The sequence below is a fragment of the Abramis brama genome, assembly GCF_963993115.1.
Source record: "Abramis brama genome assembly, chromosome: 11".
NCBI lineage: Eukaryota > Metazoa > Chordata > Actinopteri > Cypriniformes > Leuciscidae > Abramis > Abramis brama.
Window position 1 is genome coordinate 15,270,971 of NC_139973.1, and position 16,054 is coordinate 15,287,024.

A 16,054-nucleotide genomic window follows, 5' to 3' on the forward strand; every position below is an offset into this window, starting at 1 on the left:
AAACTGAGATCTCATCTGGCCAACTAACAAACAGGGCCCTCGCTTACACCCGGCGCAATGCAGCGGCAAGCGCGATACAAGTGTTTTTTGCTAGTTTCAGTCCGACGCAGTTATCATTTTCACGTCCTGCGCCACGTTGTTTAAATGGCAAATGCACCCATTTGTGCACCGATGAGCGTGCTGGTCTGAAAATGAGGGGTGTTCTGGCACATTGTTGGCACGTTGCTATTTTGAGGCAACAGAAATAGACTGCGCCATTGACCAAGTGAAACCTGGTCTAAAGTCAAAGGCGCAATATTTGTTCTGCTATTTAAAGAGTGCATGAGTAATGTGCGCCCATAGGTAGGTTCCACAACGCGCGTACTCTCTGCTTATTAAACACACCGGGACGCACAGCGGCACACAAACATGCCAAATATTTAAAATAAAAGGATTACAATGTAAAAGATTATTATTGTGTACATAAAGATATGGTGGAATCCGGCTTGTCCCGTATGGTCTGCTTGCACACTTTTACCTCGCGCACGAGCAGTTCCGTTTGCGCTCTGGAGATGGCTTTGGTCTTTCCACTATCAAATTCCGTCATGTAAATAGCGAATCTGCTATGGCGCGAGCGCAACTGGCATTTAAATCAAATCAAATCAAGTATATTTGTATAGCGCTTTTCACAATACAGATTGTATCAAAGCAGCTTCACAGTATTAAATTAAAATAAAATAATACAACAAGGTTTGTTTCTAGTGGAATTTATTGATTGATAAAATAAAATTAAATATCCCCAAAATATCCCCAACTGAGCAAGCCAAAGGCAACAGTGGCAAGGAACCGAAAAAACTCCATCAAGTGACCTAATGGTGTCCTAAAACTCCATCAGGTGACCTAATGGAGAAAAAAAAAAACTTGGGAGAACCCAAGCTCAGTCGGGGCCAGTTCTCCTCTGGCATTTATGAACTAGAGGCTGGATTGTAGTTTGAACTGTAAGATTAAAAATATTATATGAATGCCTGGCCGAAAAGATGCGTCTTTAATCTATTAAAGAAACTATTCCAGAGTTTCGGAGCCAAATGTGAAAATGCTCTCCCTCCTTTGGTTGATCTGGATATCCTAGGTATGACCAAAAGCCTCGAATTTATTAATCTTAAAGAGCGCGATGGATTATAGGGCGATAGAAGATCCGTTAAATAGACTGGAGCTAAGCCGTTTAGGGCTTTATAAGTCAGTAGCAATACCTTGTAATTAATACGGAACTCTATAGGTAACCAATGCAGTGATGATAAAATCGGTGTTATATGATCATATTTTCTTGATCTAGTAAGAACTCTAGCGGCTGCATTTTGGACTAACTGTAGCTTGTTTATTGAGGATGCAGGACAACCAGCTAATAAAGCATTACAGTAATCTAGTCTCGAGGTCATGAATGCATGAACTAACTTTCCTGCATCAGAAACTGATAGCATATTACGTAGCTTAGCAATGTTTCTAAGGTGGAAAAAGGCTGTTTTTGTAACATATGAAATATGATTTTCAAAAGACAGGTTACAATCGAGTATAACACCCAGGTATTTTACTGTAGAGGATAAAGTAACAGGACATCCTACGATGTCAAAGTTGTATTGTGAGAGGTTCTGTGGGCGGTTTTTTGAACCGATAAGTATTACCTCTGTCTTGTCTGGATTTAATAAAAGAAAATTACGCGTCATCCAATCTTTTATATCTTTAACACACACTGTCAATTTGGATAATTTAGCGTTTTCATCTGGCCGTGATGAAATATATATTTGAGTGTCATCAGCATAACAATGGAAACTAATTCCATGTTTCCTTATAATATTTCCAAGTGGCATCATATATATTGAGAATAATAGAGGGCCCAACACAGATCCCTGCGGCACTCCATAGTTTACTGAAGTTATGATCGCTTTTTCTCCATTCAAATAGACAAAATGGTAGCGGTCAGATAAGTATGATCTAAACCAGCTTAATGCTTGTCCTTGAACACCAGTATAATTTTGTAGTCGATCTAAGAGTATTGTGTGATCTATAGTATCGAACGCAGCACTTAGATCAAGTAAAACTAGTATTGAGATACAGCCTTGGTCAGAAGCTAAAAGTAAATCATTTGTGATTTTAACGAGCGCAGTTTCAGTGCTATGATGCGGCCTGAATCCTGACTGAAACTTTTCATAGATATCATTTTCTTGCAAGAAAGAGCCCAGTTGAGCGGACACAACTTTTTCTAGTATTTTAGACATAAATGGAAGATTTGAAATGGGTCTATAATTTGCTAGATTATTATGATCTAATTGTGGTTTCTTAATGAGAGGTTTTATAACTGCCAGTTTAAATGTTCTTGGAACATGACCTAAAGATAAAGATGAGTTAATAATATTGAGGAGAGGCTCTTCCACTACAGGTAACACTTCTTTCAGTAGTTTAGTTGGTATAGGATCTAATAAACATGTTGTTGTTTTAGATGAAGTGATAAGTTTATTTAACTCTTTTTGTTCTATAGTTGTAAAGCACTGTAATTGTTCTTACGGGGGGATAATTGAGGCTGAATTATAAGGCGCGATTTGAGGATTGAACGTTTACAATTGTGGTTCTGATGTTTTCTATTTTTTCAGTGAAGAAGTTCATGAAATCATTACTACTAAACTGTAACGGGATATTTTGTTTGGGTGACGTCTGTTTATTTGTTAGTCTAGCCACGGTGTTAAATAAAAACCTTGGATTGTTTTGGTTATTTTCTATTAGTTTGCGGAGGTGCTCAGCCCTGGCCGCTTTTAGGGCCTTTTTATAACGTGACATACTGTCTTTCCACGCGATTCTAAAGACCTCTAAATTAGTTTGTTTCCATTTACGCTCTAAATTACGGGTTTCTCTCTTTAGAACATGCGTAGTATTATTGTACCATGGTGCTTTAATTTTCTCTCTGACCTTTTTTAATTTAATGGGTGCAACAACATCCAATGTTCTAGAGAGAATGGTGCTCATAGTGCTAGTTAGTTCTTCTAGTTCATCTGTTTGTTTGGGTTCAGGCAGCAGCTGAGACAGATTAGATAAGCAATTTGAGAAATTATCTATGGTGGATGGAAGGATTGATCTGCCTGGTCGATAAAGCGGCACAGCATGACATATTACAGCAGTACGTAATATGCAAGATACCAAGTAATGGTCAGTGACATCATCACTTTGTGGAATGATATCTATATCGGTTGGATCGGTTCCATATGATATAATTAAATCGAGTGTATGATTAAGACGATGAGTTGGTCCGGTGACGTTTTGCTTGACCCCAAAGGAATTTAATAAATCTATAAACGCAGCCCCTAACGCATCATTTGAATTATCTACGTGTATGTTAAAATCTCCAACAATTAATGCTTTATCGACATTGACCAATAGATCTGAGAGAAAATCTGCAAACTCTTTTAGGAAATCAGCGTAAGGCCCAGGCGGTCTATATACGGTAGCCAAGGCTAGAGATAATATGGATTTTTTTCTAACATCTAAGAGCGTAACATTTAGTACAAGTACTTCAAACGAAATAAACTTTTAACCCGTTTTCTGAGTAACATATACCCCTTTTCCACCAACAAGAACCGGGTGCTGGTTCAGAGCCAGAGCCAAAGCTGGTTCAGAGTTGGTTCGACTGACGAGCTTACTAAGAACCGGTTTGCCTTTCCACCGGCTAGAGAGCCACAACAGAGCCAGATCTTACGTCACTGTATTCGTCTCATGTTGCCCAGCAACCGCTAGTGCGGTAGCGCCAAACACAAACACGCCAGGCTTGTTCGAGATGCATCGGCTTCTTGCAGATCGATCGCCGCATGACATCAAAGCACTGCGATAGCGATCTAAAAGCACAAGGAGTCGTATGCTCTCCAAACACTCCCGCAGCTCCGATCGGTCCTCGCCGCTCCGATGCATCTCGAACAAGCCATCAACAATAACGGACGTTGCAATACTATGGATGCTCATGGGTTTGCAAAAATACATCGGAATCCAACGCGTTCGTGCAGCTCGCCGTAACTTACATAGACGGATATTATAATCGAGCTGCTATTAGCTCGACCAGCTGCTATTTAAAAATGGCGGTCACAAGTTTCTATTCGTCTTGTTGGTCATGGTAACCCCGCCCCCAGCCCCTGACGCAAGCGGTTCTTTCTTGGCTCCGTTCTAGACCCTGCAATGATTTGGTGCTACTTAAGAACCAGTTTTACTGGTTCGGAGCTGGTGCTTTGGCGGTGGAAAAACAAAGAACCGATTTGAAACTAGGCTCTGGCTCCGAACCAGCACCAGCTCTGCCTTGGTGGAAAAGGGGTAATTGAGAATATCTCTATAGATTGTTGCAACACCGCCGCCACGACCAATCAGACGGGGCTCATGCTTATAGGAGTATCCAGATGGAGTAGACTCATTTAGACCGAAATAATCATTTGGTTTAAGCCAGGTTTCAGTAAGGCAAAGTACATCGAAGCTATTATCTGTGACTATTTCATTTACAATAACTGCCTTAGGTGTGAGTGATCTAATGTTTAGAAGACCTAGCTTTAAAAATTGTTTTTGTTTACTAATAGCAAAATTTTCTGTTTTAATAACAATTAGATTTTTCCTAGATCCTGCAGTAGAATTATTATTTGATCTCACTAAACGAGGAATAGACACAGTTTCTATGCAATGTTCTACACTAGTATTTATATCATTTAAATTGGTGCAGGAGAGACTATGATTTGGACTTTTGGTTACTAGTCATCTAATGGTATTTAACATTTTGGAGATGTTATCCGACAGAAGATCCACTCCGAATCTGCTTGGGTGTAAGCCATCGGCACGGAAAAGCCTAGGACGCTCCCAAAACAGATTCCAATTATTTACAAAGAGCAGTTTCTGCTCATTGCACCATGACATTAACCATTCATTTAGCGCGAATAGTCTACTAAACTTTTCATGTCCTAGTCGGTACGTGGGAAGCGGTCCTGACACAATGATCGTTATTTCAGGAGATGTGCTGCGTACCGTATCGATCAGATTCCTGAAGTCTTTCTTCAGAACCTCCGTCTGGCGCAGCCTGATGTCGTTCACTCCCGCGTGCAGGACCACAGTTCCGACGCGCTCGTCACCGTTCAGAATCTCGGGAACGCGAGCAGCGATTTCAGAAACACGAGCACCAGGAAAGCAGTGACTGTGCACCTTTTACCTAACGTAGCGTGTACGTGCCGAACGATGGAATCGCCGATGATCACAGCATCGCGTTCGGTTTCGCGAAGAGGGGAGAAGCGGTTTTGTGTGGATAACTCGACTCGCGTCTTCCGCTGTGGAACCATCCAGGCTTCGTGGTGGCATGTTGGAGCCGGAGTGAACGAGACCATGGCTGATCGCGACCTCGGCGCTCGGGACCGATGCTGAGTAACGCACGGAGTAGACGAGGTCGGAGTCAGCGGGTTAGTAACGTTAATCACTGATTTGTGTGCATCGGCGCGTGATGTTTCAAGAGCTAACCTCCGGTCTATCAGCTCGGCCTGTCTCACTAAAAGGTCGTGGATCTGTTTCTCAACAGCTTCCAGCTCAGACTGCAATGCGTGCAGCTCAAATGTGTCCTCACCTGCACCAAGAGGTAGACTACTTACATCTGATATATTCGCCATGTTTGTTTGTAAGTGAGTGTGGAGAAGACGCGTTCAGCCGTGATCCACGGACGTAACCTATAAGAGTATCCGGCGTTGGATCACTAATAGGCTAGAGACGCGTCTGCTCAACAGTCCGCGTTGTAACTATGAGGTTTGAGCAGTAGTGCTTCTCAGTGAGGAAAAGTAGAAAATGTTCGTTGTAAGTGAGTTTAAAGGGAAAAATCAAGAATTATAAATCAAATCGATAGAGCTCCAAAGACAACAACGCGTTTAAAGGGAAAGGGAGATGAGACTCTGATTGGTTTAACGCACGTAAATCCCAAAACACACCCATTACTCATTAAGAGAATAGGGACAACCCTTTTAGACCATGCACCTGGCATGCTGACCATTTTTCCCATCGTTAAACTAGCAAAAGTGGATTCGGACACACCCTAACTTGCGCTTTAGACCATGCGCTTAGATTGTTAAAATAGGGCCCACTGTGTATGATTATGATTCAGGCAGTATTATAGGTCAGAAATCAGATTGGATTGGAACATTCAGAATATTATCCAGTTCCATCTGGTTGAAGATCTAAGTCATCACACCGGTATGGAGATGGGTTTGTTGAGGATCAGTGCCGATGGCTGTCGTGTCGATAAGGCCTTCACAGGAGAGTTGTTGACACAATCTCTTCTCAACACTTCAGGGATGTGTTGTGGTCGTGTTTAGGAGCAGGAATGTACGTCGCAATAGCCGCGTTTCCATTACAGATTTGTGCAAAACTTTTGCGATATTTTCTAAATGTCGATAAAAAACTCTTGCGAGATGACGTTTCCATTAACCGATGTTATGCGACTAAAACGTAATTTTTTCCTCTCGCGATAAGTCATTCCAAAAAACATGGCAACGGATGTTGGTAGCTTTACGCAATTTTCCAGGGCGTATATCCTTTTTACGTATATCTTAGCTACCGCACTAGCCATTATTTTTAATCGAAGGAGACGTAGCCGTGTTATCCAAACATTAATGGCAAGGAAAGCCCCTTATACTTGGGAGTGGCACATATGAGGTGTTTCTCCCTCCTATCTGCTTCAAGGTCTTGATAAATTGTGTAATTTCTTTGTTGTTAAGAATACAGTATTCTCATAATACTTTTGTCTTTTATGAGTTTTCGAATTGCCAGAAAAACCACTCCATGCGAGCATAAAAACTTTTTTGCAATATATGGGAGTTTTTGCAAAATTAACGTGTTTCCATTGTGCGTATTTTCAATTTGCGCAATTTGAAGGCTAATAGAAACGCAGCTACTGACGCTCTTGAAACGAAACAATAGATCCCTATGGAGCTATTCACACCATGTGCGACCAATCGCAGTGCAATAAAGCAAGATTTTTTTTTCTGATCAGTGTGTCTTTTTTTTTCTTTTCTTTTTTTTGCTGTGATGAAACAAGCCATCCAATTAGATTTGAGCTTAGCCGAGCTGCTGCTGTTGCACAAATGTGTGAGAGTGGTGGTGCTGTTTGGAAAACCTGTGCAAACACCAAAGAAAAGTATTCCGGAAGAGAGAAAATAATTGATGTTGAGTGTTATCATTGGTGTCTGAGAACAGATTTATTCTTACATGTTCTTTATTCAGATAATTTCTATTAATTTTCCACTGAATTATGCAATCTGTGGAGCTTGAAACGGCTGTTTTCTTCTGTGCATGTCTGTTATGAGTCAGAGAGCTCATTCTCTCTTGAGCTGTCAGTCATATTATGTGATCATAACTCCTGCCCTTACAAATGATGATGTTGTGTTAATTTACTCGTTCTGAGTTCCACAAATAAACAACTGAGAGAAACGTTTCTAGAGGTGAAACATGAAGCCAATATATTACGACAATATATGCTCTGTATGTTTTTAATGCGGCTTGGGGTATTTTTATAACAATAAAGAATGAGAAATGCTTAAATGAGAAATGCTAAGCAAGTGCAGTGTTTCGTTTATTATAAAACACTACAAATAATGCACGACTGCCCATTATTTAATCAAAATCCACTTTAGATCACAGTCGGAAGTCGTTACATGCACTTGATTATGGTTTCTGTGTAGTACTAAACTTTATTTATCTAAATTTCCTGTTGTATGTTGTGCAGCAGACAAGGTTAAAGCCAAATGGGAAAACCTATGAGATACATACATGAGGAAAAATGAATTCTCAGTCAGCGCCACCTATCATGCAGACGTGAATTAGATGAAGGCAATTCATTGTTTCGCGCTCAGTGTGATAGGCAGAGGTGGACAGTAACAAAGTACATTTACTTGAGTACTGTACTTAAGTACACTTTTTGAGTATCTGTACTTTACTTGAGTATTATCTTTTCTGGAAACTTTTTACTTTAACTTCACTACATTTGAAAGATAAATATCATACTTTTTACTCCACTACAATTCTGTCAAGGTCCTTGATTAGAAAGTAACATCAGTCAGTGGATGATTTTGGTTGCAGGGGTTGCATTTTGGTTGAAAATGAAAGTCGGGTGGACGTCAGAACCCTGCAACGTCAGATTGACGTTGGATATTGATTGAAAATAAAAGTCGGGTGGACGTCAGAACCCTGCAACGTCACATTGACGTTGGATATCGATTGAAAATAAAAGTCGGGTTGACGTCAGAACCCGACTGATGTTGGTTTCTGACGTCAACCCGATTTTCATTTTCAACCACAATACAACGTCTGTCCAACGTTGGAGATCAACGTCAATCTGACATTGGATTCTGACATCAACCTGATTTGCATTTTCATTTGCGAATTTTGTCACTTTTTTGGAGCACACTAGCTTATAGATAACAGTAAGGCTAACATATTCATACTAAAAGCCAACTTTAAATAGGGCAATATTTGAAGGAACAGCCATTTGGGTGTCCGAAACCATTGTGGACGTTATTGAGTGACTTATTCAATTTCACATTCAATCCCACTACTGGAACTGTGTTCTAGAAATAAATTTGATATTGATATGAGGTTAGGTATGCAGGCATAGATTCAGAGGCATACGATAGCCTACTTACATACAACAATGCAACAAAACAATGCATTGACATTTACATTTTACTTTTGATACTTAAGTACTTTTAAAAATGACTTTTGTACTTTTGTACTTTTACTTAAGTAAAAATAGGTCTTTACAACTTTTACTTGTAACGGAGTAATATTTGACCAGTAGTATCTGTACTTTCACTCAAGTAAGGAAGTTGTGTACTTTGTCCACCTCTGGTGATAGGGCCTTTACACTGAATACATTATGAGCTAGTGAACAGTGATGTCGGTTCTATTTTTACAAAATATTTTGCCGCACGTCAAGATGACTTTATCAGTTGTCTGATGATTGGGAATTCCTGGTATTCATATTTAGCTGTGATTGAAATGGATAACTGGTAACTAACATCATGAAAAAGGTGAAACTTTGAATTAAATGTAGACTTTGGAGGCGGGGGGGGGGGGGTGGGGTGGGTTTAACTTGACATTTTGCCCATAAACATTATTCAAAGATCAAGCACATGAGTAGTAATTGTTCATATTGTCGTGAAGATGAAAACGGAATCGGTAGAATTACATGATCAGATTATCCCACTTTACAGTGTTTGTAATTTCTCACAGTTTACACATTTGTTCTATTTGCCTTCACCGGACCTTTGAATGATTAAAGTGCGACATGGATGTTATCAGTCAAACAAGAAACAAATGGGTGTTTAAAAAAAGAAAGGTCCCAAATGCTCTTCTGAAATGGGGTGGAATTGAAATCGACTGAATTCAAGTGGCAAGGGATTTAGCAAATTGGGCCAATTAGCCATGAGTGTGGTGAGTGATGATGTTGTCTATAGGATGATTTAGGGGGCATTAGAGACCCAGATTCATTGGGTGCGATAATCCAGTTACACTGGACTGTGTGTATATATAAAAAATTCTTAAAGTGTTTCCTGTATAACAGAAAATATAGCAAAAGCTGTCCTCCTGGACTTAAAAATTCCAAAGCCACACTATGTCTGCAATTAGTGATAGAGTCTATGTTCCTTAATCTCATAATCTAGACATAGACTTGAATGTCAACCTGTTAAGCCTAACTATTTTTTATTATTATTATCATTTCATTTTTGTTGTTTTCAGTTTTGTTTTGTTGTTTTTCATCATAGCTGTCTTATACTTGACCTCCTAATGTGCCATTTACACAGGATACATTTAATATAGGGGTTTACTGAGGGTCTTGAGATGCATTTTGGCAAACTACTTTTCACACAATATCTTAAAAATGCGGTGCCTGTGGTGCTATACACTGAAAAGGCAGATGCATTTGTGCAACAATTAAAAAAGTATCACAGCTGGATTACAAGAACATGTTTCCTGTGTGAACTGTCCCTGAGGGTTTAATCTAACAAAATCTGTCATTTCATTTCTAAGCACCATAAGATGAGATCATCTGGTGTTTCACTGTTATAACTGTATATTTGGTCATTTTAGGCCACTTATGGCTCTGACCTGATCCCTGATGGGGGAGAGTGTCTCGGGGCGGTCTGCCCCAAAGGGTGACAGGGAGTCCACACTGTTCCCGGACACACGATCCTTCAGCCACCCTTCACTCCCACACACATACAGACGCACTCTCTCTCTCTCTCTATTTCTGGAGCAACTTGTCCCACACTTGCCCAGTCCCCCTCTCTCACTTATACACGCGTCTTGCGCTCCTCACCCCATAGTGGGGTATAATTAGCTCCTCTGACAGGTGGGAGGGATCAGGTCTCCAGAAGAATGAAGCTACCAATTTACGCCCAAATTACACAGGCACACAGACACTCTCACCTACTCTCACTTACACACACAAACACATGCTCACCTTCTCTCACTTATCAGATGCATGCACCTACTGATGTGTGATCACACACAAACACTTACTTTTGCTAACTTCAGTGCACTCCTACTGAGTGTGGCACACATGTTCATTACCAACCCACAAAACATCCACTGTGAATCTGGGTATAAAGAAATAAAGAATTATGAATGTTCTGCTCTCTCCACAGTGTAAGAAGAAACACACGCTGGTGTGTCCTGACTTCTCCAGTACTGGTGTGTGTCCACGTGGATCCAAATGCAAGCTGCACCACAGACAGAGTGTGAAACGCACTGGCTCTAACACAAGCTTTGGACCGGCCAAGAAAGCCCGCACCAGAGACATTATAAAGAGGTCAGGAAGAGGAACTAATCCCACATTGGCCTTTACAGTTCTTAATTGCCATCTGTATATAAGGGTTCTCTTTCCACTTTCTGCACTGTAGTTATAACTCAAACAGTTATAAATAAGTTATTATTGTTATTATTATTATTATTTATATCACTATATTACTATTATTTATAGGGAAGAGACCTGAATAACCATAGCCACGTTTCCACCGAAATAACCTGTAACAACTTTTTTTTCCCCAGACCTGTAGCTGTCTGCGTTTCCATCGTGGTCTAAAGTACCATGAAGATTATGCAAATTAAGGCCAATTTACACCTAGAATGATAACTATAAAAATAACTAGTGCCCACACCAGCGGACGATATCGTTCTGTTTATTCTAATCACGGGCTTGTCTGCCACTTTGAATGCTCGAGCTTGTTACAGCAGGATGAATTCTGATTGGCTGTCAATGTTTTTATCTTTCATCACCTGGATAAAATCGTTCTGAAAGTGACTCCAACTATATCGTTTTTCTGTGCCGTTATCTTGATAGCTGTGGTGTGAACTCTGCTATTCTTTTATATTGAGAATGATTTTTAGAAATATATCTTCATTGTTATCTTTAAAGTTATCGTCCTTTGTGTTAACAAAAGTCACCTTTAGTCTATTGACGTAGGACTGAAGCGACTCTCCAGTTCCCGCTGGATTTCGTCCCCTGCATATAATCTTAATAAAGCCTGAACCTCGTCGTCGGTCCATCTTTCGTATTTTTTTTTAAATCCATTGTTGATTCGAATAACAAACAACTCTTACTGCACGCACTGCAACAAACTTTTAAAAATGGTGGTTGAAATAAAATGCTGCGTGGAGTCAACCAATCAAAATGCTGCGTGAACTCAACCAATCAGCATGTTCAGCACCCAAGTCCCAGCCCTGTATGTTCCTGAACTTTGAAAAAGTACACTACTTTCTGAGGGGGTTTTTTTTTACCCGGAACTTCATTTAGACCCTGGTTCCTGTAGTCGAAACACACCGAGTACCACCCCAAAGTCCCTAGTTCCTGGGGGAAGTTCCTGTGCTGGAAACACGGCTAATGCAAATCTCCCATGAGCATGCTGATCATTTATAAATTCCTTTGAAAATATAATAAAATGAAATCTGTTTCTTCGTTATAATAATTTGTGTTTTGCCTTTTCAGTTCGGAGGAAGTTCAGGCTCCGTCTACAGGGTCCATACAGGCAGATGAGGGCTCGTCCTCCTCGGGTCCTGAGAAGCTGCCCTCCTTCATATCTTTGTCCAGCTCTCCTGACATGTCAGAGAACCCTGATTCCCCAAAGATCCCTCCTGCGGCAGGCTTACAGGCCAAAGGTGTGTACTGTGTGTGAACTGGAGGTTAGATTTAAATAATAATAATAACATACAGTAGATGAGATGCATACATTGGCCCTACAAAGTATTTAGATACTTAAGCTACACATAATATACAAATATTATTGAAATAATTAAGTGTAACCAAGTGGCACTTTAAAGAAAGATAACAAAACATTCACGAAAATAAGTTTATTGGGTTTTAATTGAGAATTATGTTCAAAAAGTATTTGGGCACATAGTGATGACAACTACACCTGTGGTTACCCTGCTGGGACACCTGTGTGAAACTGAGAGGAAATTACTTCATACACCCACTAAAAATTGGATTTACTGGGAAAATAAAGTTAGCTCTAGGAAAAGGTATTGAATGATTTCTTTGTAGATGCCACTTGGATTGATGTTTTGCATCTAATGCATTTAAATTGCATGAAACATTTGTGTGCGTGTGTGCGTGTGTGTGTGTGTGCGTGTGTGTGTGCGTGTGTGTGTGCGTGTGTGTGTGCGCGTGTGTGTGTGTGTGTGTGGCTATTTTTTAATAGCCTTTTTATGTGTGGCTTAAGAGTTCAAATACTTGTTGGTCTCACTGTATATATAAAGAGTAAGGAGGTAATAAATATGTATGGAGTGAATAGTTGTGTTATTTAATGCACAGTGACGGAGTTAATAATATCGAGGGGGGTGATATTATTTAAGAGCGGACTACATGAGGTATATAATACTTACTGAGGGGTTACTAATATTTAGGTTTGTTGTTAAGGACAGGCACAGCTGAAGCTGGTATGTCAGTCTGACTGATAGAGGATTAGAAGAAAGGGGCCCCTATATCCTCACACACACACACACACACACACACACACCAGCCGTACCCTATGGAACACTGTCTTTCTCTCTCCACACTCAGTAAGACAAACCTTATACTGCCTTTACACAAACTCATGCAAGAAATGAACTGGTTCTAACTTTTAAGAAACCATTTGAACTCTCTTAATTTAGTTTTCTCCTTTCTCATGCTTTCATACTTCCTTTCTTAAAATAGTTACTGCAGAACAGAAACCACTGTGATTAACCTCTGACCTTGCGTGTTTTCTGTCACATGGACATTCTGAAGCATGGCATTGGCTCTTTCTCTTCTCTATACGTAAACATTTAAACGTTTAACTCCTGTTTGCTCTATTTTTGCTGGTTTTTTTAGCTCATGTTCATGCATCTTTCCTTTCTATTCTCAAAGCTTTCATGAGTGATGGCAAGTTTATTTCTGTCATGTCTGCATATTTATACAAATTTGTGCTTGTTGTGCATACACACTTCCTATTTCTCTGATGCCAAGTTCCAGATTAGTTCCCCGTTGGGATCATTGATGGCAGCCCTGTGTCTCAGAATAGCACAGGTGCCCACCAGACCACCATGGCTTTTCACATGTCACTTTCTCATCCTGTTGCCTGAAATCATCTGCTACATACAGACTGAACAATTGCTGCTCTCAAAGGGAATTTGACTTTTCTGATTCAGTTCAACGATCTGGATTCCTTAGTGGTTCTGTTAATATGTATCTTGGTCATTTTGAAGACGAAACCATGGATAATGTTTGGCAAACGATACTTACTGCATTCATTATCCTCAGAAGTATGTTGTCAAATTATTAACCCTTCAATTTGTTTAATTTTTAAGCAAACCAATAAGTCTTGACAAACTTTACTTTTCTAGTTAAATAAGTTATACATTTTAATTTTAAATATTAATTGATTTGAATTCTTTGTTGTGATCAAATTCTAATTGTAATTCATACCTTCTGTTTGCAGCCTCAATTTAAATACAGGAATTTAATTGGAATTTAAAACACATTCTATTCTGAGGCAAGCATCCCTGATTATTATGACAGCAGCTCTGATGCTTAAATATCATATTACAGTTTTCTATTTGCATCGGCTGTAAACAGATGCTCCAGAACCAGTACTTAAACTGAAAGTCATTAAAATCATTGTGTGTGTGTGTGTGTGTGTGTGTGTGTGTGTGTGTGTGTGTGTGTGTGTGTGTGTGTGTGTGTCACTGTCCAGGTAAATTCTACGTTGTGAGGACAAAATGTCCCCACAAAGATGGCAATATACAAAATCCTTGGACATTTGTTGGTCCCCATGAGGAAAACAGCTTATAAATCATACTAAGTGATGTTTTTTTGAAAATGTAAAAATGCAGAAAGGTTTCTGTGATGGTTAGGGTTAGTGTAAGCAGATAGAATATACAGCTTGTACAGTATAAAAATCATTATGTCTATGGAATGTCTCCATAAAACATGAGAACCCACGTGTGTGTTTAAAGAAATTGGAGCTGGTCTTGAATAAGAACTAACTCTTGATTCCCAACCATAGTGAGGTTCCCAGCCACACAGACTCACACTAAGAGCAGTTAATTGTTACTAATGACAGTGTAGCTCTCACTCTAAAGATTGTGGCCCTCCAGACATACTTCTCTCTGCTTTGCATAAATTAGCCCAGAATCTATGCATCACTGCCTGCATCTTCTCCTTTCCCCTTCGGTCTATGTGCTATCACTCACCCTGAGACAATCACACACTCGTCATGTGTCACTCCTCTATCAGTAAAAACAAGTGATAGCTACTCCTGTCATTACGTAGCAGGTGCTATTTATTTCTTGTCTGTCTGTCTTGTTTTTCCGAATCAAAGTTTCATATACTTTTAGCATCAGTTACTGCTGTATAACCAAAAGACAATCACAATTCACTTCCTTGAGTACATGAAATAAACTCTTCCTTTACGGATAACATGTTGTTCTTTTCCTTTTGCACTGCACAGTGTTTCTTTGTGGAATTTTTCTTCTCCTTTCTTCTCTCTGTTACAGGAAAGACACTGCATATCAAGCCACGATTCTTATCTTCAACACAAACAGAACCCTCGCCAAAGGAGGGCTAATGGTGGGTGTTTTAATCAGTAATGAATAATTCAACTTTTTTTAACTTAACTTTTATTTTCGAAATAAGAAATTGACTCCGCCTCTCTTGAACAGTTTACAAAGACCTCTGTACATTAGACGTTCACAGCTATTTTTTGGTATCAAATCACTTTTCGTTTCAAGAATTCCAAGATGCAAATTCTAAGAATTGATTATACAGATTTCTTAGAATATGTTCATAACTATTCACAATTGCAGAACTGAATATATGCATTATAATCAAATACTGTTCTGCAAAAAAAACACATTTACATTCCAAGAGAATGGAGTTAGTTTCAAAGTGTAAAGTTATTCTCAGGGGTTTTTAAAACAGCGTTTATGTAGTGGTTTGTTGTGCAAAGAATTAGTTTTATCATTTAGAATGTAAGCTTGTGAAAATGTATTTTCAAAGAATGGAAAACTTCTTAATAAAATTTCTTTGTGATTTCTGCAAATGCATCTCTCTTAATTTGTGAGCATGTTTGCCTACATGTGCGAGAATCCCAATGCAGGATCGACTAAAATCATGACTAAAGAAGAAAAAGTATTAAACCAAGTATCATCACAAACTACTTCACTCCCATGTTGTTTTCTGAATAACAATGTTTAGCGTGGAAAGTATCGGCATTCCTCGACATGTGTTGTGAAGCAGGTGTATGTAAAGGACATCGCTCATGAGTGTGTGTCTGTCACTGTAATTGAGTCTTAAGGAATCTATAGGAAAAGAAAAAAACCGTAACGCCTCCCTTACACTCTTCAAAACTCATTTTTCTTCTCCTCTCACTTTTTCCTCTCTAACTGCTGTCTGACCAAATCCATCACAACTAATTTCTGACAATGTCATTTTCCTTTTCTTCTCCCTGTCTTTTCCTAAAATTCGCATTTGATTGAGGATCCGTTCGTAGATGAGCCTGCCTCTTGC

At 39.5% G+C, this 16,054-nt stretch overlaps 1 protein-coding gene across 1 annotated transcript in view; it reads left to right on the forward strand.

The window, feature by feature from the left end:
• Positions 1-15,587, forward strand: part of zc3h3 (zinc finger CCCH-type containing 3) — a 78,325-nt gene extending 62,738 nt beyond the window's left edge. The window contains exons 10-12 of the mRNA XM_084129355.1: positions 10,674-10,837; positions 12,014-12,183; positions 15,043-15,587. Of these exons, the coding sequence (XP_083985481.1) occupies positions 10,674-10,837; positions 12,014-12,183; positions 15,043-15,113 (405 nt within the window). The 3' untranslated portion in view covers positions 15,114-15,587. The remainder of the gene's footprint in view (positions 1-10,673; positions 10,838-12,013; positions 12,184-15,042) is intronic.
• The last annotated feature ends 467 nt before the right edge of the window (positions 15,588-16,054 follow it).